This window comes from Phascolarctos cinereus, unplaced genomic scaffold (assembly GCF_003287225.1).
Source record: "Phascolarctos cinereus isolate Bilbo 61053 unplaced genomic scaffold, phaCin_HiC Scaffold_75;HRSCAF=609, whole genome shotgun sequence".
Classification (NCBI taxonomy): domain Eukaryota; kingdom Metazoa; phylum Chordata; class Mammalia; order Diprotodontia; family Phascolarctidae; genus Phascolarctos; species Phascolarctos cinereus.
In genome coordinates, this window is record NW_027556135.1 from 25,209 (window position 1) to 50,331 (window position 25,123).

General features: G+C 40.0%; 1 protein-coding gene across 1 annotated transcript; it reads left to right on the plus strand.

Moving 5' to 3' along the window:
- The first annotated feature begins 3,163 nt into the window (after positions 1-3,163).
- On the plus strand, positions 3,164-25,123 carry LOC110204054 (synaptonemal complex central element protein 1-like). Its single transcript, XM_020980412.1, has 14 exons — positions 3,164-3,167; positions 3,483-3,629; positions 10,217-10,276; positions 10,661-10,735; positions 14,992-15,039; positions 15,404-15,458; positions 16,012-16,101; positions 16,897-16,960; positions 17,437-17,503; positions 17,786-17,931; positions 18,043-18,131; positions 18,378-18,480; positions 18,723-18,824; positions 24,926-25,123. Exons 1-14 carry the CDS (start codon positions 3,164-3,166, stop codon positions 25,121-25,123), a joined length of 1,248 nt encoding a protein of 415 aa, XP_020836071.1.

Below are 25,123 nucleotides of genomic sequence, written 5' to 3' on the forward strand. Positions count from 1 at the left end.
TTTTTAATTACTTATGAGTGAAAAGGAGGGGCACAAGGCAATTCCCTTTACTTTGTAAACTTGCCAGAGCTCCTAGAAACTATCTGTGTGGGCAAGGTCATTCTGCCCTGAGAAAAGAACTTGTTTGCATTATAGAGTTCCTAAACATTTAACTTGGCTTACTGAGAACTTGCAACTTTATGTACAATAGATAGAAATGATTTCTAATAATTGGCTTTTATACCAGAGCAAGTTTAAATTTGAGAAAAAAGGATGTTAAGTGAAATCTCTTACATATGTGAGTCTTACTAAATCTTTATTACTTATTACAACTCCATGAGAATAAAATTAACTGTATCTGGCTTTAAGCTGTGATTAGTGAAACTTGCTGTTTGAGGTAAAAGACTCTTAGGACTATAACTAATTTTGTTTTCAGTTTGAATTTGGGTATAGTTGTCTCCATTAAATCAGTATTTGAAATTTCCCTATTGCGTTCCTTTAAGAAGGAATGTTTCCCACCATGTGCCCAAATTTTGTTCATATATTACTATCAAACCTGTTAAGCAGAGATATTCTCAGACAAGAATAATTCATTATATGGATGATATACTTAGCAGTTGTTCTACTGCTAGTGAACTCTCCTTATTAATGCCTGAGCTTTCACAAGCCCTTCAATATCACAGATTTATAATTGCCTCTGAAAAGGTACAGAATAAATCACCCTTTCCTTACTTTAGACATATTGTTTCACAGTCTACAATTAGACCCCCAAAATATTACCAATTAGACAAGATTCCTTAAAAACTCTTAATAATTTTCAAAACCCTCTTAAAGATATTAATTAGCTTTAGCCTGCCTCGAAGATCACCACTAACCAATTATTCAATCTTTTTACCACCCTCAGATACCTCACTAAGAATATTTACACCTCAAAGAAAAGATGAATTTAAACTAGTAGAATAAAAGATAGCTAAAACCCAATTATTAATTCCCCTTAATTTGTGGGGGCAAAATATTTTACATCAAATGGGAGCTGTTATTTTCTCCGTCCCACCCCCCCAAAAACAAAGTTATAGTGGAGGCCACTGTTTGTGCTTCTCCTATCCATAAAGCTGATAAAATACAATGGAAATCTGATAAACTTGTTTGGGTAGAACAGTGGCTTTTGAAGAAAGAGAAGCTTTTTGCATTAAAACACTTAAGTTGAACAACTTTTAGAAGGACATGTAGAACCCTCTACAAGTCCTTGGAATTCACCTGTTTTTGTTATTAAAAAGAAGTCAGGGAAATGGAGGATGCTTCATGACCTCCCAGATATTAATGACACTATGGTGACTATGGGTCCCCTTCACTCCGGTCTCCCCTCACCCACTACGATTCCTGTTTCCTGGCCTTTCATAGTTATTGATTTAAAAGATTGCTTTTTCACTATTCCATTGCAAGAAGCTGACAAATGTTGCTTTGCCTTAATGTAGAACAACCTGCAACCAGGTTTCAATGGAAAGTCCTTCCTCAAGGTATGAAAAACAGCCCCACAATGTATCAAAATTTTGTTAATAAGGCTATACACCCAATTCGGAAAAAAAAAATTTCCAACGCAAAAATAATACACTATATGGACGACATACTTTGTAGCTGTTCCACTAAAAATGAACTCACACATTTATTACCTCAGCTTCAATTAGCTTTACAGGAATATGGGCTTATTATAGCTCCAGAAAAAGTTCTAGAAAAATCTCCATTTTCCTACCTAGGTCATATTGTCACCCGAAACAACGGTGAAGCCACAAAAAGTACACTTATGTCTTAATTCTTTAAAAACACTTAATGATCTTCAAAAACTCTTAGGGCACATTAATTGGCTTGGACCAGCACTCCAAATTATTACAGAACAATTGGCTAATCTCTTTTTTACACTTAGAGGAGATTCTGGTCTAAATTCCCCTAGGACATTAACTCCTGAGGCAAAAAAGGAGCTTTAATTAGTGGAACAGAAAATTTCTGAAGCTCAATTCACCCGTATTTCTTTAAATGAAGAGGTACAAGGTACTATTCTTAGTACTCCAGTGTCCCTTACAGGAGTTTTATTTCAATCTTCTGGAGTCTTAGAATGGATTCACCTCCCTCATCAATTCCCCAATTCTATAACACCTTATCCTACAATGGTAGCTTATCTAATAATAAAACTTCATAAAAGATATCTTCAACTTACAGGAAATTTGCTTTGTTATTCATCAACCTTATAATAAAAAACAAATACACAGTTGTTTCCTCTTCAGAGAATTGACAAACTGCTATTACCATTTTTTTCTGGCCATATTGATAATCACTTACCATCTCTCAAGATATTAACCTTTTTTTACTAATTATTCATGGGTATTTCCAAAAATCGTTAGATCTAACCCCATTCCTTCAGCACCCAATGCATAGAGTCAATATAGTTTCCAAATAAAATTCACCTTTGGCAAACTCTTTCCTTTGGAGCTTGGAGGAGAATGCTTCCTCCTCCCACAGCCCCTGTCCCCAAATGCTCACTGCTTTTACTGACAGCTTAAGTAATGAAAAAGCTGGTTGTTATATTTTTCAATATTGTCACAAGGTAATTCAAACTTCCTTTTCCTTTGCCCAGGAGGCAGAACTTTTCACTCTGATTCTCCTTTTTCAAAATTTTTTTCTAAACCTCTTACTGAAAGTAATGCCATTATTGATTCTCAACTATAATTCTACCCAACACTTTTAACCCCTACCATACAACAAGCTACTAATTCTCATTCCCAGTTTCACCAAAATGCTAATACCTAACTTCTTATTAAGCTTTTATTGAGCCTTTTATTAACTATATTCTACCAATGATGCCAACTTAATTGTAGAGAGGATAACAATTTGTGACTATTTTTGAATAAACTCCTGCAGTATTAGAAACATAGTATAAAAATTATGCTTTTTTAAAAAAGGCTGTTTCAAATGTATCACTTTTATTAACCCTTTTTCTTTTGCCATTAATCCCAGAGGCTTTTTTCCCAAACCTATTTAGCGAGTGAATATAACTCGTATGCCTTCTTTTAAAAAGCTTTCTTATATTCATGTTATAGTTGATATTTTTTCTTCTTTCATTTTTGCCACTTTACAAACAAGTGGAAAAACTAAACATGTAATCAGTCATATTTTACAAGGCTTCGCGGTTATGGGTGTACCTAAACAAATTAAAACAGATAATGCTCCTGCTTATGTTAGCAAAGCATTTTCTTCCTTTTATGCTTTTTTTATAACATTTCTCTGATCACAGCATTCTATATAATTAAAACAAAGATATTAAAACTATTCTTAAACAAAAAAAGGGGGTATCTGGGCTATTACCCCTCATCAACAATTGGCTATTAATTTTTAAAATATTAACAAAGATGGGTACACTCCAGCTGAAAAAACATCTTGAGAAAAATAAATACCCAGAGGCCCGGATCCATTACTAATGAGGGGAGGTGGGCATGCTTGTATTTTTTCAGAAAACTTCGATAAACCTGTCTGGATACCAGAGAAAAATGTCTGGGCGTGTATCACATCTCACAGCCCAGATGCAGAGTATGAGGATTCGGGGAAAGTGCAGAAGGAGCCGATCTACAGTGAGGAGTCGCCTTCCCACATTGGGTCAAGTGAAAGCTCCCTCTCATTGAGTGATGGAAGACTCCTGAACTTGTATTTTTAGCAACGGTAGCTTTACTTTCTGCTCAAGTGTGTAATGTACAGAGTGCTCAGCACTGGACTTATTTTCCTTTTCCACCCTGGTTGTGACCCCTCACATATGTGGACAAATTGGGAACTATATGTACTAACAACATTCATATATTCGGAGGCCAAGAATACCCCTTCCTCCAGGACAGAGCCAATCTTATAATTACCCTCAGATCTCTAGCATCTAGGACACTTACATGTTTTTCAGAAGTTAGCAACAAGACTGAACCCTGTCTTTTTCTTGTTACATCATTTTTTAATACCAGTTTATCTAATGGATATGTAGATTTTACTCAGTAATACTACTTTTGAATAGAATGTTACTTGTGTCAATTGTACTCTCAAACAATGTATTGATAATAATGACTATATTGTATTTTTTGTAGAACAATCATTTGCTATTTTCCCTACTAACATCTCACATGAATAGTTCCAGAACTCTGGAGAACATGTTCTTCAAGTTATTACTTCCTCCTTAAGTCAATCAAAACAATTTATTGATCTCCTTATTACTGATTTAATCATTGTTGCTTCTCTTATTGTATCTACTACCGTTTCATTTATTGCATTACAATCTGAGATTTAAACTGCATAATTTGTAAATGACTTAGCAAAAATATGTTTAGCACTTAAAGCACAGGAAGCTATTGATAGAGGTATATTGTATAAAGTCAATTTATTAGAGCAGTCAGTATTGTATTTAGGAGATGAGTTAGAAACCTTGAAAACAAGCTTGTTTTTGCAATGTGATTACAGATATTCATATATTTTGTTACTCACTACCCTATAATGCTTCAGATCTAATATCTCATTAAGATACGTGCTCGCCTATTGGGAGCCTGGCATGATTCTAATATTACCTCAATATTAATACCCTTCTTGATATTGCTTCCAACATTGAAAATAGTCCCTGTCTTGGGATTGACACCAATAAAAAAGCAAATATTATCTTGTCTACATTACACCAACTTTCACCCTTTTCAAGTATATCCTTGCTTTTGCATATGCTCCCCTATGGCATTGGCCTAATTTGTTTTTGTTTTTGTTTCCCATTATTTTTAAGATTCATAAATGCTACCATCAGACCAATTATGAGTCAATTGCATGAACTCAAATTAACAAATAAAAAGGGGGGAATGTAGGGGCCAAGTCTTATGGAAAAACTCTAAGTCCTTATACACTATAGGGGTCAGTACGCATAGAGGCTTGCCTCGGAATAAACGCTCCCATGGCTCTTGCCCTAGCTCCCTTTGTTATGGTTTGTTGATTCTAAGTTCTTACTCATGCCCAGCCTTGAGACTAGGTGGCTGACTTGGGGAGACAATACTAAGAACTGGGCAGGAAAACAGTAGATATGAAATTTGGCATTGAAACTATTTTGTCATGAGAAAATGAGGATCTTTAGCTGCTTAGATTGTTTATGTTATCAATTAGTGCTTGTAGATCATTTCTCATGGTACAAAGCTGTTTTCTCTATAATCTTGTAACCTCTGAAAATAAACTAGTCTTATGAGCATCAGTCTCAGACTCGCCTAGCCTGATTTTTCTTTCTCCAGTTCCCCTTCCCCTTTTTTCTTTCACTGCTCTGTCGTACATTCACACCGGCTGCTGGCAGGTATAAGGTTGTACTTCAGATATAAAAAGGTTTGCTTCTTTTTTGCAGCTTTGAAACGTGAGTGGTCTACAGGGTCGAGTATGCTTTGATAAAACCACTACTGAGATGGGTTTGCTTCTCTTTGTGTCTTTTCTTCCATTGCAACAGTGACTCGTTAGAGCTCAAAAAGCCTGGAGGAAGCATTATTTTCCAATGTCTTGGTGACAACAGTGATACCTCAAAAGCACTAGTAGTTGACTGGGATTTAGAATATTAGTGCTTTATTAGATCATCTAACCACCACCAAGAAAAGGAACAGTAGTGTAGTTATGCCAGGGAAAGAGTCAACATCTGAGAAAAGCCACCAGAAGATCAAATTTTACAATTTGATTGGATAATGCTTGGGTCAGAAGATGTCTCTTTTACTTATTACCAGATCGTTACCAGCTAAAAATCAAGTGTTACTAAGACTCCTTTATAAAGGAGGGCTTTTGGAAGTTTAGTATCATATGAAATTGTTTCTTAGATTGTTGCAGCAATTAGATCATAAGCATTTCTTAAAGATCTATTGTGTGGCACTGGAATGATAGCAACATTCCAGAATTCCAGATATCAACACATCAGAAAATATATGTGGCAGCCAAGTGGCCCTTGCAGTACATAAGAGTGCTGGTCCTTCAGTCTTTTAGAGTTTATATGTGACTTCAGACACTCACTATGTGACCAGGAGCAAGTCACTTGGCCCTGTTTGCCTCAGTTCTTCATCTGTAAAATGAGCTTGAGAAGAAATTGGCAAAGCACTCTAGTACTTTGGCAAGAAAACCCCAGACAGGATCATGACAATTCTGAAATGACCAAACAACAAGAGTTTGTCTTCTTTTGTAACATTCTTTTTGAAAGCAGGTCCATGGGCAAAAATTATTGGATATAGAAATGCATTATCATGAACATAATTTCCTACCATAAAAACAACATGAGTTACCCAGTCTAGATATTAAAATAATTGTTGCTTGATTATTCATACTTTGAATTTAATTATATTAATTTTGATATTCAAAATTAACTTTTCCATGTGCTATTACCACATCATTTATTTGATTGGAAAATCACCAATATTCAACTTCTGCCCACGCCTATTGATCGCATCTTTGCAACATTTCCCAAATGTGACTCCTTTTCTCCTCTGGCACTGCCCCCATCTTACTGCAGACACTTATTATCTCTTGCCTTGATTATTTCAATAGCAACTGGTGGGTCTGCCTTTTTCAAGTCTTTCTTCATTCTTATCTGTCCTCCATTCAGCCAGTAAAATGACTTTCCTTAAAGTGCCCCCCTCCTATTAGGTCACCCTCCTATTCAATAAATTTTGATGGTTCCCCATTGCCTCCAGGATTAAACCAAATACTATGTTAGGTATTCAAAGGCTTTCATGATGTAGCCAATTTTTTTCGTATCAAGTTTTATTACACCGCATTCCCCAACTGTTCAATTAGTGATACTGGCCTCCTTTCTGTATCCTGAACAAGACCACGTCTAGGCTCTGCACATTCTTTCTGACTGCATCTCATGTCTGGAATAGTTTCCTTTTTCTTCACTTTCTGTTGACCTTCAGCAGTTTTTAAGTTCCAACTATCATTCCAACTTTCACTACAGGAAACTTTTTAACTCTAGTACTTTACCTCTGTTAATTATTTATTTTGTTAAAGTTTGATATATATATACACATAGGTACATGCACATACATACATATATCTGTATATATACAGATGTGTGTATACACACACACCTATATACACATACACATTACATGCATACATACATATATACATACACAGAGAGAGTTGGAGGCATTTAGGGTTAGGGTTAGGGTCAGAGGTGTGCATATGTGTATATATATATATATATATATATATATATATATATAGAGAGAGAGAGAGAGAGAGAGAGAGAGAGAGAGAGAGAGAGAGAGAGAGAGAGAGAGAGAGAGAGAGAGAGAGAGAGAGAGAGAGAGAGAGAGTTCCATGTTGCTTTCCACATTAAATTGTGAGTGCCTTCAGGCCAGGATGTTTTTTTGTATTGTCATCATTTAGCACAACTCCTAGGTTAAGGGTGGAGAGCCTGGAGGCCACATGTGGAGTTCTGCTTTTGTGAACTTTGGGTTCAGTGCAAGGGCATGTACAAGGCCCCTTCCTACCCTGTACCCCACCCCTCCTTTCTCCCACCATGGTCTAGGACAAAATAGTGCTTAATAAAATGTTACTTGATTGGCTAAATTTTATCAATGTTGTGTAATTTTAAAATGTTGCATTTTATGGTGTCTTTTAGCCTTCCTGTTAGTTATTATTTTTCTCCTTATGTATAATTGTGAGAGATAATGCTGTGTTTCATTTTATTTTTGTGATGTAGTTATTATATATTTTGAATTTTTATCATAAGAATGTAAGATTATAGTGGAAATACATTTTCTTAACAAGCTGTTTTACAGTTTTTTGCAGCTTTATTTTTTATTATATACCCTGATAGATGCATTTGTTTTAGGTATTTGCGTATATAAGTAATTGTGCTAATTTAAGTTGTGGTCAATATTTTTATTAAGTTAATTCAATTATTTCAGTAAAGTAAATGCTTAAAGATTAGAAATATTTCTTATTAGTCAAGTTTCTAATATTTTAGTATAGTAATAAAGAAAGGATCTGTTTCAGGTGTTCTTTTTACTTTAAGTGGAATTTCAAGTTTTAGGGGAAATGTTTTTGGCGCTGTGTTAGAAAAAAGACGAGAGCATAAGGAAAGGAAATTAAAAAGAAATGGGAAGCAAAAACAATTGTTTTAGGATCAGAGGATTTTTGCATAAGTATGATAGGGACTTTGGGGGATGTTGTTTCTTTCTGGTCCGAAGGTTTTTGTTTTGTGAATGATTTTTTCATTGTAATGTTGTGAGCAAATCCATCTCTTTGATAAACGTTTTAAATGTGTAAAGTTAAACGCAGAGGAAGATAAAGGAAACGAGGCACAGCAGAGATTTAAGAAAATAAACAAATAACCTTGTACTTGTTTCAGAGAAAAGAAAAAAGATTCCCTAACGGGAATGGAACCCAGGCCGCCTGAACGAAACCAGGAATCCTAACCGATAGACCATATGGCAAACCAACAGCTCTGCCGAGTGTTGTAGAATTTGTACAAACATCATTTTGTCATTTCTAAAATTACTGGTATGGTTTTTTTTGGATCTTTTAAAAGTTGCTTGTTTGTTTGTTTGTTTTCTGTCTCAGTAAGTATCTCATAATTCTTGGACTTCTTGGTGTTTAAATCTGGTGTTTTTCAATCTGCCAAAAGTAACATCTTAAGGTGAAAACTGTGGCATTCTAAAGGGAGATGAGTTCTTTGGTTTTTATTATTGTTGATAGGGTATTGTTTAGAATGGACAAAATTATAAATTAGAAGTACAAAATTTCCCAAGTAAAAGTTTAGAAAGAGGATGAATATGTCAAGAAGTGCCATGAGCTTTTTTTACTATACTTTTTTTATTCCATTCCGTGTGTAATCAAAGAACCAGAAAATGTTAAATCTATAGAAATCTTCCTTAACGAGAGAATGAAAAATAAGTTTAGGGGAAATCTGAGTGGAAATGATAGAATCATGGAGGGGAGGCAGAAGCATGCAATGAGATGAACTGACAGAAGGTGGGTGGACAATCTTCTGCGCATGTGCATGTGCATGCGCATTCCTGGAACCGTTGCGGTCGGCTGGAAGGGGTGGAGAAGAGGCGGTAGCCATGGAGTCTTCCTCTAGCGTTGGAGAAGGTGGAGGCAGTTGTTTAAGAAAGGGTGCGTCACCTCTCTGTTCTCCTTTATTTCTCCAGACCCCTCAGAACATTCCCAATGCCTTTCCTTTGCTCAGCCACGCCCCTTCTACTTAAATGCTGTGTTTTATCAGTTTTTTTAAACCAATTGAACTCAAGCCTGCTTCCTCCTGATAGTACAGAGGGCCGCCAGCCTGAAAAAAGAGACCTTGTATTTACATATGTCATCTGCCTAATACAAGTAAGCTTCTCGAGGGCAGAGGACTATTGCTTTTTCTTTATATCCCTGCTACCTGGCACAGTGCTTGGTAGATGTCACAGTTTAATCAACGATTGATCGATCTTGGTGTGGAAAAGAACCCTGTCTCTCAGAGGCTTTACCAGCGAAACCTCTACCAACCTGGACAGACTTTTGAAGTTGAGCCTCACGCTGGAGCATTATACAAGCTGTGTGGGACAGCTACCCTTATTTTCCAAGTTAAACTCAGAGGCTCCTCAAGGTAGAAGGCAGAAACGAATTTTCACTACGATCTCCCGAGAAAGGGCGGCTCCCTCCAAAACCATTTCCATGACAGACCCCGGCGCCGAACACAGATACGGCAGGTTTTTGTATTTCTCCACTGCAGTGCTCCTCCCCACCCCCTTCCTCTCAGCCCATAGTCACAAGCCTTGAAGGGACAATCCACCGTGATAAATCTTCCTGGAGACAGTGACAAACAATCAGATGTGGCTATCTTGAAATGTTCCCATTCTGCAGACCCCTGCAAAACTCTTTCCCCACCCCCACCCCAGTCCCCTGTGATCATCCTGTGTCCTTTGCTCTTATCCCATGAACAACCATTTGTTCACATGGTTGGGCAGAAGGCCTGTATTTTGGTTTAAATTTTATGAGGGGTTCTCACCACATCCTATTCAGAACTGATTTGAGAAGGACTCAACAGTGTGTTTGTTGGCTGACAGAACTTTTAGGCCACAGTAATTCAGAAACTATTTACCAAATTGTAGAAAGATGCTCTTAAATGTCAAAGATTTTTGAATGCTTGATCACTTCCTGAATTCTTGTTCTAAATTATTGCTCATATTAACTAACACTAAATTCTCTTACCTGCCAACAGAAGGAAACCTAGACCCTAGGACTGAAGACGTGATCAGCAGAATTAATGAATTGCAGCAAGGTGAACCAAGGCTTTTAAAAGTCCCTCAAACTACATGGAAACAGTTACCTCAGTAGCCTCTGTATTCCTTCTGCCTACATGAAACTCATTTCCCTGAGTCCCACTTCAAAATAGGGAAAATCTGAGCAGGCTGGGTTGGTGAAAGAAAGATTTAAAAAGACATGGTAGTACAACTGAACCCCAAAGAAAATGCAGAGAGTATCAAAGTAAAACCTCAGGAACTATCCGCTGACCTGTATACTAAATTTGATTTCTATGTACAACTTTGAGTAAATCTCATACTGTTTTTCAGTTTTCAAATTCCTGCTCTATGAAGTAAGTGGGAGGAGGAGCAATATGGAAGAACCCATTTGTAAATATCTCCTTTTGTCTTTGTCTTGACAGCTAAGAAAATTGCAAATAAGGAACTCTGTGAAACCCAGGCCCACAGGCAATCCCTGCAGAAAGAACTAGATGAAAGTAAGTGCCACAGATTCAAACAACCTTTTTGTCCCCAAAGCCTACCATCACAAAGTCATCTAATTTGGTTGTACCAGGGTCTGCTTTCCATACTTGCATTCACAGGAGCCAAATTTGACAAACACTTTGGAGATTACCTATTGTTGTTTATCCTTTGCCCATTCAATGATAAAGGCCTAATAAGAAACGAGGCAGAGAGTGGCCTCTTTACCTGCTCTAAACAAATATATTAATCATTTATTAATTTTTTAAAAAATCACTCTGGGAAGGAAAGACCTTCAGCGTTTCTGGCCAAAACAGAAACAATTGGTATATACATTCATCCTAAAGCAGTCAAGGCCAAAACATTGACCAAGCAGGGCTTGGCCTGGACCTATTGTTGTCTGATCCATGAGATGATGTGGGGTTAAGGCTGGTCTTTAAGAAGAAAAAAAATGTTTCAGAGATTAAAACCTACATTCACTTTGTGCACAGCACCTGCCCTATGAAGACTGAGAGAAAAAAGATGTAAAGAAAAAAAACAATTATCTATCTAGAGGTTATCTATATAACCTAACACCATTCTTTCCCTCTTCGTTCCCTTCCTTCTTTCCTTTCGTTTCTTTCTTCTTTCCTTTTGTTTCTTCCTCCTTCTATCTTTCTTTTGTTCCTTCTGTTGAAGTTAGAGTTGGGAGAGCTGGTTCACATGTAAAACAATTCATTTAGACCTTCTACTGTAGCCATTGGTGATAAGTTCAGGGTGGACCCAAGAATGTTGGGGTGCTACCTGAAATGATAAGGAATAGACATGTGGTCCTAGTGTCCTGAAAGAATTCACTTGGTACAGTCTCTAAGTTAAAGAAAGGCATTTATTGGGGTGATGCACCAAGCGTGCCTGCTCCCCATCAGGCAGAGCCCCAATGGACTCTACTCCACATGGGAGGCAGAGCATAGGTCACAGGCTCTGCTCCCTGAGTAGAGCAGCTTCTGCTTCCCAGAGGTGGCTAGCCAGGTCAAAGGTATGGTTTAAATACAATTTTATAGAATAGGAGGAAGAGGACAAGAGAATGGCTCCAAAATGCCTGGGACATCAGGTAGTCTGGAGATGATAAGCAGAGGGAACAGAAAGGGGAGGGGAAGAGTTGTTCTGAAATTGAGGGTGCTTTGTGAAAGCACCCAGATAAGTGTACAGTGGGGGCTTTTCGATCGTTTTTTTTTTCTGGCTGCTCACATCCTGCATCCTATCTGTTATCTCAAGTCCTGCTTGCTTCATCTGCCTCAAGCGCTACATCATCACTTCCTTCTTCCTCCTTTCCTTCCTTACTTTGTTCCTCCTTCCTTTCTTTCTTCCCCCTCCTTCCTTCCTCTCTCCTTCCTTTCCTTCTCTTTCTCTTTTTTGCTTCTTTCTTTCTTTCCCTCTATCCACATAATGTATCACAGCCTTACTTGAGGGTGCTCTGCCCAAAGGAAATTTTAATTTCTATCTCTGAAACTTTTTTCCTTTTTTCTTAAATACTACTGACGAGGTCTAGAAGTTTAGGGGTGCTGGAACCCCAAAATCATGACACAAGGATCTTGGCTGCAAGAATTCGACCCAAGCCTTCTTTCAGCCAAAGACAAGGTTTATTAAAAATTTGCCATATTGGCCAGACTCTTAAGGAAATCTGAGCACTTATGAGCGATTGTAAAAATCTGAGCAGTGGCTAGATTATAAAAGTCTGAGCATGCTAATGGAGACAAAATGGACTTTATATATAGAAAGACTGAGGGAGGATGTAGGAGTGGCTAAATAGGTTGGGTGACTGGAGGAGGGGTCTAAGGACATCTGGATGGGAGTGGCCAGTAAACCAGTGAACAGAATGCCTGGGAACTGGACCTCTTGGCCAATAGATGGAGCCTAGCCAGGTTAAGGGTGGGAAATGACTGGGGGCCAAAGAGAAGTAAGACAATGGAGGGCTAGGCTAAATGAAGGGTAAGAGAATTGGGAGACTGGGCATTGCCACAGTGAAAGGCCAGTTGATGCCATTATAGCCTTAGGCAAATGCCAGAGATTTGGCCACAAAGTCCAGGGTTGTCTTTTTGGGGTCTAGCTCCCAACCTCATCACCACCTTTAACCTGTAAATCACTCTAGCTCTCAGTGATGGGCCAATAATACCCTCGGGATCTTTGGTTTGGGCTGTGATTGGTTTAAGAAGAATGTAACAGCAGTTGTTTCTGTTTGGTGAAACCCTGAGAGTCTTCCTTTCCCAGATTTTTTTTTTAAGAGACCATCCTTTGCCTCTTATTAAGCCTTAATCACTGAACTGGCGTTGCCTCAGTCAGACTGAGACCTGTTAAAGACCTTGGCTTGAAAAGACCAACTGCTCTGCGTCCAGGGTCATCTCCAGATCTATATATTAGGCCACTGGACTCAGATGCATCCAGAGGAGAAAGTGAGGCTGGTGACTTTGCACAGCACTTGCTCACTTAAATCCAATTTGTTTGCATGCCATGGCATGTTGTAGTCCTCTTCAAGAAACAAGGACAAACAGCAAATAGTCTACTTTTTTTTTAACTTGTGTGTGTGTGTGTGTGTGTGTGTGTGTGTGTGTGTGTTTAGGCAGTTGGGGTAAGTGACTTGTCGCCCAGGGTCACACAGCTAGTAAGTGTCAAGTGTTTGGTCTGAGGCTGGATTTGAACTCAGGTCCTCCTGACTTCAGGGCCAGTGCTCTCTCCACTGTGCCACCTAGCTGCCCCTAACCTACTGTTTCACAGATAGCAAAAACAGAACCACAGACTGCCCAAGGCTTGTAACCTTAATTTATCTTTCCCTTATGATACCTATTGTGAAAGTCCATCCTTAGAGCTTAGTTTTCCTATCTGTAAAGAAAGGGCCACAATGTCAAATCAGTCAGTCAGTAAGCATGTATTAAGTGGATATCATTATGGTCCAAGTCCTGAAGAAACAAAAGTAAAGAATGAAATAACTTCCTATCTGTAAAGAAAGGGCCACAATGTCAAATCAGTCAGTCAGTAAGCATGTATTAAGTGGATATCATTATGGTCCAAGTCCTGAAGAAACAAAAGTAAAGAATGAAATAACTTCCTATCTGTAAAGAAAGGGCCACAATGTCAAATCAGTCAGTCAGTAAGCATGTATTAAGTGGATATCATTATGGTCCAAGTCCTGAAGAAACAAATGTAAAGAATGAAATAAATTCTAATGGGAAAGATCAAAGGTACATATATAAGCAAATATGGAATGAATATAAAATGAACATATGCATGATGGTTATCTGTGAGGTGGTTATTGATGAAGGCCGCTAGACTGTTGTGGGTATCAGGGAGGACTTTAAAGGGATGGAGGTGCTTGAACAAAGAGAGATAGAGAAAGAGGTGGAGATAAAGAGGCCATATATTTTGGTCAAGGGCCTGGCCATTGCAAAGACAGGGAAATGAAATAAAATGTCCTGGGTGAAAAACAGAGAAGGTCAGTTTGACTGGGTTGTAGAGCACAATGTATTATGAAGATAGGTTGGGAGCAAATTGAGAAAGGCTTTAAAATCTAAACAGGAATTTATTTTTGATTGACTCTTAAGTTCTGCTTTTGGAGCTCAATTTGTTATCTGCATAGGGAACCTTTGGGGTTCTTTTCTTTAGGCCTATAACCCTAGAAGCCATAGGGAGCCACTGGGATTGATTGAGCAGAGTGGAATTGATATGGTTTGAGAGTGCTGGGAACCCCGAAATGCAAAGGTACAGGGAAGATCTGCCTCAATAGAATTTGGCCACTCAAGCCTTCCAGTCAAAGTAGCAAGTCTATTGTGATGCTAATAGAAGCAGGCAAGATTCTAAATGAATCAGCACAATTTAATGGGAGTAAGATTAGTACTTTTGTACAGAAAAAGGCTGTAAGAAAATTTGGATGGGATTAAGGAAGGTAAATCCCTAGTAGTGGTACAGAAGTAACAGTGAAGGGATCTAGATGGGATTAAGGAGTATCAAATAAAACTAATTGAGTAATGAAGGTGGGCTGGGGTGGGCCAGATGTCTTGGGGGAAGGTACTAGTGATCTGGACTACTGAAATGTATGGGAAAATTCAGGGACTAGGTTGCTTTCAAAGACATGGTCTTTTCCTTTTAGGGGTCCAGCTTCAATCCCATAACCCCACCATGCTACTGCAAAATCATTTTAGCAGCCAGACTAGCAACCCAGTCAACTTGCTCCAGGCCAGGCATACAAAGAGTGGGGAGAACAGACAGGTGAGGTTGACTGTCTAATTTCTGTCATTTGCAGTGAGCTTGGAGGAGACACAACTGAAGGAAATCTTGAGCAAGAAGCAAGGTATCTGCCAATCACAAGTTTGTATTAAGCACCTACTATGTGCCAGGGACTGTGCTAGGTTGCAGATACAAATAGAATGAATGAAATAACCCCAGCTTTCAAGGAACTTACATTGTAGAGGGGAAGACAATAAGTATATATGTAGCTAAATTAAGATTAAGTATAAAGAGAACAAATTCAAATAAATGCAAAGTAGTTAAATATAGAGTAGTTGGAGAGGGAAGGGACTAGTAATAGGGGGAATCAGGGACCTGGCTCCATTGTTAGGTAGTTCTAAAAAGGCAGGGCTCCTAAGAAGATAGTTCATGTGCCATTTAAGTCCCTCTATGGCCTTTTGGCCACCTTTTGACTTCTTTCATTCTAGAAACTCTGAGGATCCTTCGCCTGCATTGCCAGGAGAAAGAAACTGAGGTGGTAAGGTAACTGGCTCTTTTTCCATTTCACCATTCACCAGAACTCTTTCCACATCCAGCATCCTATGAGAAAAAGCCCCAGCAAAGTCGTGCTGAGCTGTCTGGCCTGAGTGACATTGGTGCATTGGTTTTGCTTGTGATGGCAAGGTAACAAGCAGTTAGTAAGGTCTTACTTACTAGGCCTTACCAGGCACTGTGCTAAGTGCTAGGGATACAAATACAAGGGTGTGAAGTGTCCTGAAAGTTTTCTTTTTACAACTCACAGGATCGTAGAATCTCAGTGCCTAGAGGTATTGATCCCAATGATAAATGTTATTAGACGGATTTGAGTCCAGTGATTATTGAATGCTCTTTCAGTGTATAAGGCATGATTCAGAGCGTGATAGCTAGGAAGGGATACAAACTGCCAAGCAACGTGAAATGTCCCCCTTCACTGACCTCTGACTACACAGCTACTTTAAGAGCATCCTGACAAAAGGAATTCTGAAGGACTGCCCGAGAGGGATAAGATTCACCAAATTCTGAGGTTACCTCTTCCCTCAACTTTTTCTTTCTCCAGACAGCAGGCAGTGTTTGAGGGATACCAAAAGAGAATAACAGAGTTGAACTCCAAAATCCAGGAAGGAAAACTGAAGAAAAGGAATCAGAGGTAAAACCTTGTTTCAGCCTTTAGGCTGGTGCTTGATGATCTCTGAATTCAAGGCAAAATTGAGTTTGTGAACCAAAGAAAACTAGAGTCAGAAGACTGTGTCCTCCTCAGAAATATGGGACATACAAAGCAATGCTGGAAGGGGCCCAAATCATAGAATTGAAAAAAATCCTGAAAGGACTTTGAAGATCATCTAATCCAACCATATGACTTGGAAATAAGAAAACTGAGTTCCAGAGAGAAGATGGGACTTGCCCAAGATTGCCTAATTATGCAGTTGCAGTTTCTTGAGTCTCCTGACTACTTGTCCAGGGCTTTTCCCATTGCATTGCATTTCTTTGCACCAAGAGAAGTCCATAGATAATCAGATTGTCAGAGTTTGAAGGGATATTAGAAAACATCAAGTAGAGTTAGGTTTGATTTTACAGGGGAAGAAATTAAGACCCAGAGAGCACTGATGTTCGGACAGCTTTGAGTTCTATTCCTAGCTCATCATCATGACTCTCTTCTCTCCCCTAGTTTCTTGATTTTTAAAGTGAGAGGCCTAGACTAGATGTCAGTCTTCAAGTTCTGGAATTAAGTGACTCTGTAAGTGATGAGACAGTTGAAGCTTAATACAGGAAATATTTAAAAGTGGGAGAGATCTTTGTATACTGGAAGAATCCGAGAAAAACTTCCTGCAGAAGGGAGGATTAGAGCTTCGTCGGTTCTAAAGGTGTGGCCTTAGTGATTGTTTGGAGGGTGAGCTACTTCTGGTAGTGACCCTGACCAATCCTTTGCTTTCTTTTTCCTTAGAATGGAGTTTGGCCAGCAACTAGAGGAAATGATGGAGAAGAATAAGACTGTCTGGGAATTCCATGTGAGGGGATAACCTGTGGTCAGGATCTGAAGATAAATGGTTATTGGTGGGGAGTATGGAAGGTGGGATGTAGGATGAGGGGAATACTTGAAGAAAGGGACACACCTAGTATGCACAAGTGGACAGTGAAATAACCACCATCATTTAGAGCTGAAGGTGAATTGAAAGGGTAATTAGGGAGAGTATATGGAGTCACTGGTTTAAGGAGTTGTGTTTAAGGTGGAAGAGGGCCGGCATGGTTTTTAGATGGTTTCAAGAAAACTAGATTTGCAATCTCAGTGGAAGTTTTCAAGTAGATGGCTATCTGTTGGTGATGTAAAAGAGATTTGTGTTCAGGAACGGGTTAGTTAAGTAGGCCTCTGGTGTCCTTTCTAACTGAAATTTTGTGAACTTCTATACTGTGGTGTGAGGGCAGGCATTCCTGTGGAGGGAGGGGTCTTTAGGTGCAGCTGGCCTCCTTTTCTTCCTTGTATTAGAAGACAGCCAAACTATCCCAGGAAATCAGCAAGGTCAACAACAACAAGGAACAGCTTCTCATAGAGGGTGAGAATCCCGGTGTTGGAGGGCAGGGAATGATAGAGGGGAGGGAAAGGTGAATAATGCCTGTTTTGAGAAAATGAACTTCCTCTTTCCTAGGATTGTATTCTAGATTCTTCTAAGGATAACCTACCTTTCTCATGGGGGGGAGATGAACATTTGCCCCAAATAGAGCTGAAGACTGGGTGTCCACCTATTCAGAGTCTTCAGGAAGGGAGATTGATTGGATAGGGACAGGAAAATCCCAGATGAGAGGGCATCTGACATAACTTGTATTCCTGTGACCAGAGAGGCTAACTCAGGAGAAGCTTGACAGTATCCAGAAGCAGCTGGACAGGTTGACCCAGCCTGAGGCCAAGACTGAAGCCACAGCTGTCACCAGTGTGGATGCCTTCCTGTGCAGTGAGGAGGCTGCTGCAGCTATGCAAGCCTCTGTGGGGCTCAGGGGGAAGGAGGAGGAAGTAAAGGAGGGTTGGCTAGGCCTTGGGGTTTGAGGAATGCATCTCAGAAGAGGCAGTTCTGATTTCCAAGCAATATTTCTTAAGCAACTGTTTGAGGAAGAAAACAAGAAAGCCACAGAATCCCTGAAGGCAGCCTCCCTTCACTATCACCAGCTACAGCAGAAATACCAAAGGTGAACCCCCAAGATTCCCCAGAAGAGGTGGTGATCAGTTGATTATGTGTGTTTCTTCATCTACATCTCATTAATCTCTCACTGTTTCTCTCCCTGTGTCTCTCCATCTCTCTCTCCTTCCCTTTTTTTATCTATCTATCCTCCTTTCTTTATCTTTCCTTCACTCTGTTTTCCTCTTTCTCTCTGTCCATCTGCCTTGTATAACCCATTCTAACTTGGGCTTTCCATTTCTGGCTCCTGGCACAGGCTGAAGAGGGAGCTAGAATCTGTTGGCCACAGCAGCATCAGAGGATCCAAGGAGACAGGCACAGAAGAGGCTGCTGAATGGGAAAGTGGCATTGTTACCAAGGTGGGTGAGGGAGAGGTAGACACGAAAATATTCATGTTCTGGCTGTATAAGAGCTCAGACAAAGAAAAAGAATCAAAGACACTTAGGAGACAGTGACCTAAGGAAGCAGAGGAGAAGATCTGGAAGATAAAATGCTGGCAGCAAGGATTAATAAAAGGCAGAGAATAAAGGGAGAGGTACATGGTGGGGATGTTACTGCTAACTGGCGCTGGGTCCCTCCTTATTCTTTTATGCCCTCTTAGTCTGTCATGGAGCTTCCCAGGACACAGAAGAAAGATCAAGAAGTCAGGCCTGATCCTGGCAAACATCACGAGGTTCATCTTCATCCTAGAGGTTCCCAGAGGGTTTGGCCACCTGTCATTTAAGTGAGGTGAAGCTTTGCCTGCATCAATTTGGAGAGACTTTGTAGCCTGGCCTTTGAGATGCCTACCTGAATAAAGAATTCCTCATTCTCTGCTCCTGGTTCTGGCTATACTTTTGTCATTGTTCCAGGGTTTTAGCCTACCAGTCAACTAAGCATCTAGTAGGTGCCAGTCACTGGGTTAGATGTCAGGGATTAACAGACAAAAGTAAAACAGTTCCTGTCCTCAAGAAGTCTTTAATCCACAAGACTTAAGAGAAGCTTAAAAAGGCAAAAAGCAAAGAGAAATCATAAGGGTTAAAGGTTAAACTTTAAATAAGGTTAAACATTTGCATTCCGTCATGGGAAGATGACACTTGTTAACTCCTAAGGATTTTCTTATTATTAGGGCAGTTAGACAGAGGGCACAGTTGAGAATTGAATATGATAGGATGATATCTAAAAAATAAAATTAAAAGTGTGCACTGTGAGAAGCACAAAGGGAGAAGCAGAATGTGGCAAATCTCAGATAAAAGAAGTGTGAAAGCTTTTACACTGGAGGGGAAGAGATGTGGTGGTGGGGAATAACACATGAACCTTATTGTCATAAGAATTGGCCCAAAGAAGAAATAACATACACACTTACTCGTGAATACAAATCTATCTTACTCTTCAGGAAAGTAGGAGGGGAATGGGATAAGAGAAGGGAGAGGGCTGATAGAAGTGGGGATGGATTGGGAAGGCAGCAATTAGAAGCAAAACATTTTAGAGGAAATAGAAACAAATGTGAAACGTGTCACTGGAAAAACAACTGACCTTTCCAGGTCATAGACCTAGGAGAGAGAATTTAGAAATTATTGGACTATCTGAAAACTATGATAAAAAAAGAGCCTAGACATCATCTTTAAGAAATTATTATGGAAAACTCTCTGATATTCTGGAACTAGAGGGTAAAATAGAAATTGAAAGAATCTGCCAATCATGTGTTGAAAGTGAGCCCCAAAGGAAAACTCCTGGGAATATTATAACCAAATTCCAGAGTTCCCAGGTCAAGGGGAAAAATATTGCAAACAGCCATTCAAATACTGTGGATTTAGCAGTCTCTACCTTAAAGCATCAGAGGGCTTGGAATGGGATATTCCTGAGGGCAAAAAGGGTAGGATTACAACCAAGAATCACCTACCCAGCAAAACTGAGTATTCAAGGGGAAAATGGACATTCAATGAAATAAATAAAGGACTTTCAAGTATTCCTCATGAAAAGACCAGGGTGAATAGAAAATTTGACTTTCAAATACAAGGCTCAAAAGAAGCATAAAAAGGTAAATAGGAAAGAGAAATCATAAGGGATTTAATAAGGTAAATTGTTTACATTCCTATGTGGGAAAATGATAACTTGCAACTCCTAAAACTTTCTTATTAGGGCAGTTAGAAGTAGTATATATGGACAGAGGGTGTGGGTGTGAGTTGAATATGATGAGATGATTATCAAAAAAATTAAGGAGTGAGAAAGAAAAATGCACTGGGAGAAGGGGAAAGGGAGAGGGAGAATGGGGTAAACTATATGACATAGAAGAGAAAGAGATTTTGGAAAGAGATTTTGCAGTAGAGGGGAAAATGGCAGAAGGAAGGGTGTGAACCCTACCCTTATCAGAATTGGCTCAAAGAGGAATAACATACACACTCAGTTGGATGTAGAAATCTGCTTTACCCTTCAGGATAGTAGGAGGGAAAGGGGATGAAGGAGGGTGGTGGGGTGGAGACTGATCGAAGGGAAGGTGAATAAGGGTGATGGGGTGCTTGGATGCTTGTCTTTGGGAGCTTTGCTTGTACTTGGACCCCGATTTCTCCCTAGTCTCAGAAACACTGTCTCTGACAACCACTCCCCAGCCCAAGGACACTGTGTCTAGCAATCACTCATGCGTGGCCCCAGCAAGACCCTTATCTGTCTCCCTGGTGCAGCTACACAAAGCTGGGTGAGAGAGTGCTGGGCTGCTCAGGCCCCAGCCCTCAGATCATGTCTCTGGAAGCCTCCCAATTCCTTAGTAAGCTCCTGTCTTGTGAGAAAGCTTTCCCTTGTTGCAGAGCATTCTCTCATCAAGACAGAGGGAGAGGGGTGCCTTGCCCAGCCCAAGGAGTTTTGTCCTTGGCCGGCCCAAGGACTCTTCCTCCTGCCAGACTCCCAAGAGCCATGCCTCTGTCATCTCCCTCCCTGATTAGTATACTCCCTACACTTTCCCATCCATAACTCCCAAAGACACCTAGACCTTTGGGTTACCTTATCAGTGTCCCTGGCATTCTTTTCCCATGCCCTTTTCCATATAAACCCTCACTCCATCTTCAGTCTCTTGAAGGTTCCTTAAGAATCCTTGCCACTGAAAAGCATAACAATAAATCTCTGCCACCTTGACTTGAAGAATGCTTGGGTCTGTGAATTCATTCCAGATCCCCGTCCTGTACTCCAGTCTTTGAGGGGTCTCAACCTCTCAGACCCACAACAGTGGGAGGGGGTATTCAGAAGTAAAACACTTGAGAATGGACACGGTGAAAGGAGAAAGAGAGTAGGAGGGGAACATACAGTAGTCACAACTGAAAAAAAAATACAGCAAGTTTCCCTGATAAAGATTTCATTTCTCAAATATAGAGAGAAAAGGATCAAATTTATAAAAATAAGAGCCATTCCTTTGACAAGTGGTCAAAGGAGATGAAAAAGCAGTTTCAGACAAAGTAATCAAAGCTATATATAGGCATATGAAGAAGTGGTCTAAATCACTTTTAATTAGAGAAATGCAAACTAAACCAACTCTTAGGTACCACCCCACACCCATTAGATTGTTCAATATGACAGAAAAGGGAAATGACAAATGTTGCAGGGGATGTGGGAAAATTGAGACACTAATGCCCTGTTGGTGGAGCTGTGAACTTACTCAACCATGCTGGAAAGAAACTTTTTTTTTTTACAGAGGATAGAGTTTTATTGGCAACAAAAACTTTTACATATAGTATTGCACAAATTGTAAATGGATCTACAAAATAATATTAACTATACAAGTTGTTACTAGCACTTACATAAGCCTTTTTAAAGTTTTGTGCATGATGTGTATCAGGTTCTTATGAACAGGATGCAGGTGAGCAGATATGAACAGGATGATCACATTTAAAGGAACTCAAAACTACTTCTGACAGAGTTAACTTTCAAATACAAAGCATTTCCACACAAAACAAAGCGTCTAATGTGTCAAAACCAACAGAATCAAGAGTTAGAATATAAAATGAACACTCTCGGAGAAAACTGTAGGGAAGGGTATTTGTTTATGCTAACTTTAACAAAGGCTATTGCTTTAATATTTCATCAATAGAAGTTAGGAGTCAGAAAATATGAAATTTGAAACTTTAGAAAGGACAACCATATTTTACTGAAGGCAAGCACAATAGCTATAGTACTTATACTAATCTTTTAAGAAGGATTCTGAGGTTGCTCCAGTAACTCACCCTCCTTGCCTTTTTGAATTGTAGTTGTACAGAAAACAAAGAATGCAGTTAAATTAATGTTTTCTCCAAATTCTGTCCCTTAAAGAAATATATGTACTCCACAGAACTGAAGGACTAAGGAATTCCATTTACATGCCAACCAGCTAAAACATTTCACTTTGTTCTTTGCACAGTCGGCACTAATATAGATCCTTCTCTTCCTCTACTGCCTAAGAGCATAGACATAGACAATCTGCATCACTTCTAAGGAAATAAGAAATGTGGATCTTCAAAGAGGCCCAGTGGAAAGCCTGCCTGTGAGTTAAGAAACTTCAGTCTGGTCCTGGCTTTGCCATTGGCTACTTCCATGATCTCATGTGCCTCGAGGGCACAGGTTTCCCATGAGTGGCATAGAGACCACTCACCCAAATAAAAACTCAGAGGTTTCTCCAGGTAGGAAACAGAAGTTTTATTCTAGCAAGTCTCCTGCTAGAGCTGGGTGTGACCTACCCAGAGCGGACTAGAGTAGGGAGGCAAGATACGAGCAGCAAATAAGCAGTTATATACCCTCAGACAAACAACTCTAGGAAAAACCCCCTCCCCACTTGTTTACCTGAATCTCTTCATTCCCATTGGCTGAGGTAAGAGACAAATAATTTTACCCAGGAATTAAGAGATACATTTTACTCAAAACAAACTTGGATTGCCTTATTTGGCAAAGATAAGGTACAAAACAAAGGAAGAGGTGGTCAGCTGGTACAGAACTTTACTCCCCCCAAAACATAGGATTTACATGCAAATGAAACTTAGGCCCAGCTTATGCTAAAGCCTTACTACATTTTTGGAGCATAGTTTCCATTTTATATGAGAAACTTTCAGTTGTCCCACACAGTAGATTTCTTCAGCGTCCCTATTTGCTGTTTCATCAAGATTGGGCCCTCCTTCCTCCTGATCGACTGTCATCCACTCTTGACTCCTTGATATCATTAGTCTTATAGACTCACTGACAGGTCTTTTAATGTAATCATTCTAGAGGGGGTCTTTTGTACAGTAGTAGGAATTAACTGTACCATGCAAGGGGCACACACTGGGAGCAGTATGACTCCACTTACTGCTATTAAAAAACCATAATACCTGCTTCCACCAACATCCCTCAAACCAGGACCACCAGGGAGTACTAAATGAAGAGGACCAGGTCTGCACTGGAACACGGGCAATTTTTCTGATTTTCTTGTTAATATCTCTAATGGTTTGTCCCACATCATCTATTCTCATACAACAAGTGGACAGGCTTAGCTTTCTACAGACACCTCCCTCCTCAGCTAAGAGATAATCCAAGACTAGCCTATGTTGTAAGATAGCCTCCTGACTTTGGTCTACAAAAACAGATAGAAGGTCAGTAGTCATAGCAGTTTCGTTAGTAATGATTTCTACTACTGCTTGAAGTCTGATTATCCTGTTAAGCATACATATCAGGGTCCGATATCCCCAGCTCCCATCCTGCACCCAAGTCGCAGGTCCATATTCCCTCATAATCCTTTCAGGGGGCCAAGTATCTCCCCACCCATTTGCATTTCCTATGCTAGCAATGGAGGTATCAATGGCTCCCTTGTTCCATTCTAAATCATCGTAAACTGGTACATTCAAATGTTTGCCTCCTTGTGCTGACAGGAAAAAGATTTTGGGACAGACTAATCCAAAATAGCATATCCCAGTCCAATCAACAGGAAGGTGGGCTTAAGCAGTGAGGCCACAGATCCAATAATGCCCCCTCAAAACTGGCTGTTGGTGATGGAACATAGCAGAATAATTCCCCACTTTCAGGTAATATTCCCTGTTCCTGGGTCCTAGTGGCCTGCCCTCACTCCCATTCCTATACTGACATTTCCACAGTGTCGCATTCTCTTCCCACTTGCAGCTAGTGATGAGGGGATCTCTGGTTCTGTTCGTCTTACTCCAATACTCTCGGGAATAGCCCTCCCTCCACCAGTTTCATTGACCCACCTCCATTCTGCATAGGGGACTTCGATGGCTCCCCTCACTCCCCTACATTGGGATATTTCTTCCCTTAATTTGATCAGTGTGGGGTTTCCCAAAATTGTGATTAAGTCCAGGGTACCTGTTTTGTTCCACTGCCGTTGAATCTCAGTGCAGTTATATGATCTGATTCTTAAGAGCCCTGTGAAGGTTCATTCACAGCTACTCTCTTAATGGGGTCTTTCCCTCTGTTTGGTTCAGATAGTATAACCCCTTCTTTTTCTCAGCAAGGGGCCATGAATGCTCTTCCCATTCCTCCCAGGATCCTGTCCCATTATTAACTACTGACTTATTACTAAGGAGCCATTGTGGCTTCAGGGGAACAGGGACCCAAGGCCAATACTCTCACTGCTGTGGCCCTCCACATATCCAACAATTAGTGAGGTTAATTGGGTATAATTTGAACAAGGCTTTGGAAGCTATTGACCCTGGGGAGCCAGGGGATTGGGGCTGGAAAGGAAAGGGAGGACAAGCTTAATAAGAAAATGATCAAGGGAACTCCATGCGTCACACTCTGATTACACCACCGGAGGAGAGGGGAAATATTCTTTGGCCAAAAATGTGGTCCCCCAACAGATAAAAATGCCTAATAAAAAAGGAGCAACAGAACAAAGGCTATGATGATCACACCACCCAAGCACTTCCAGCCCTTATTGTTCATGTGTCCAACCCTCTAAGAGACCTCTGCCGAGATGCAGTCTCAGCTCCTCAGGATGTCTGGATTCAACAGTCCACACCAAAGGGGAATCCATCAGTCCTTTTGCTCTTGTGTAATGAGTCCAACCTTTTCCCTTAG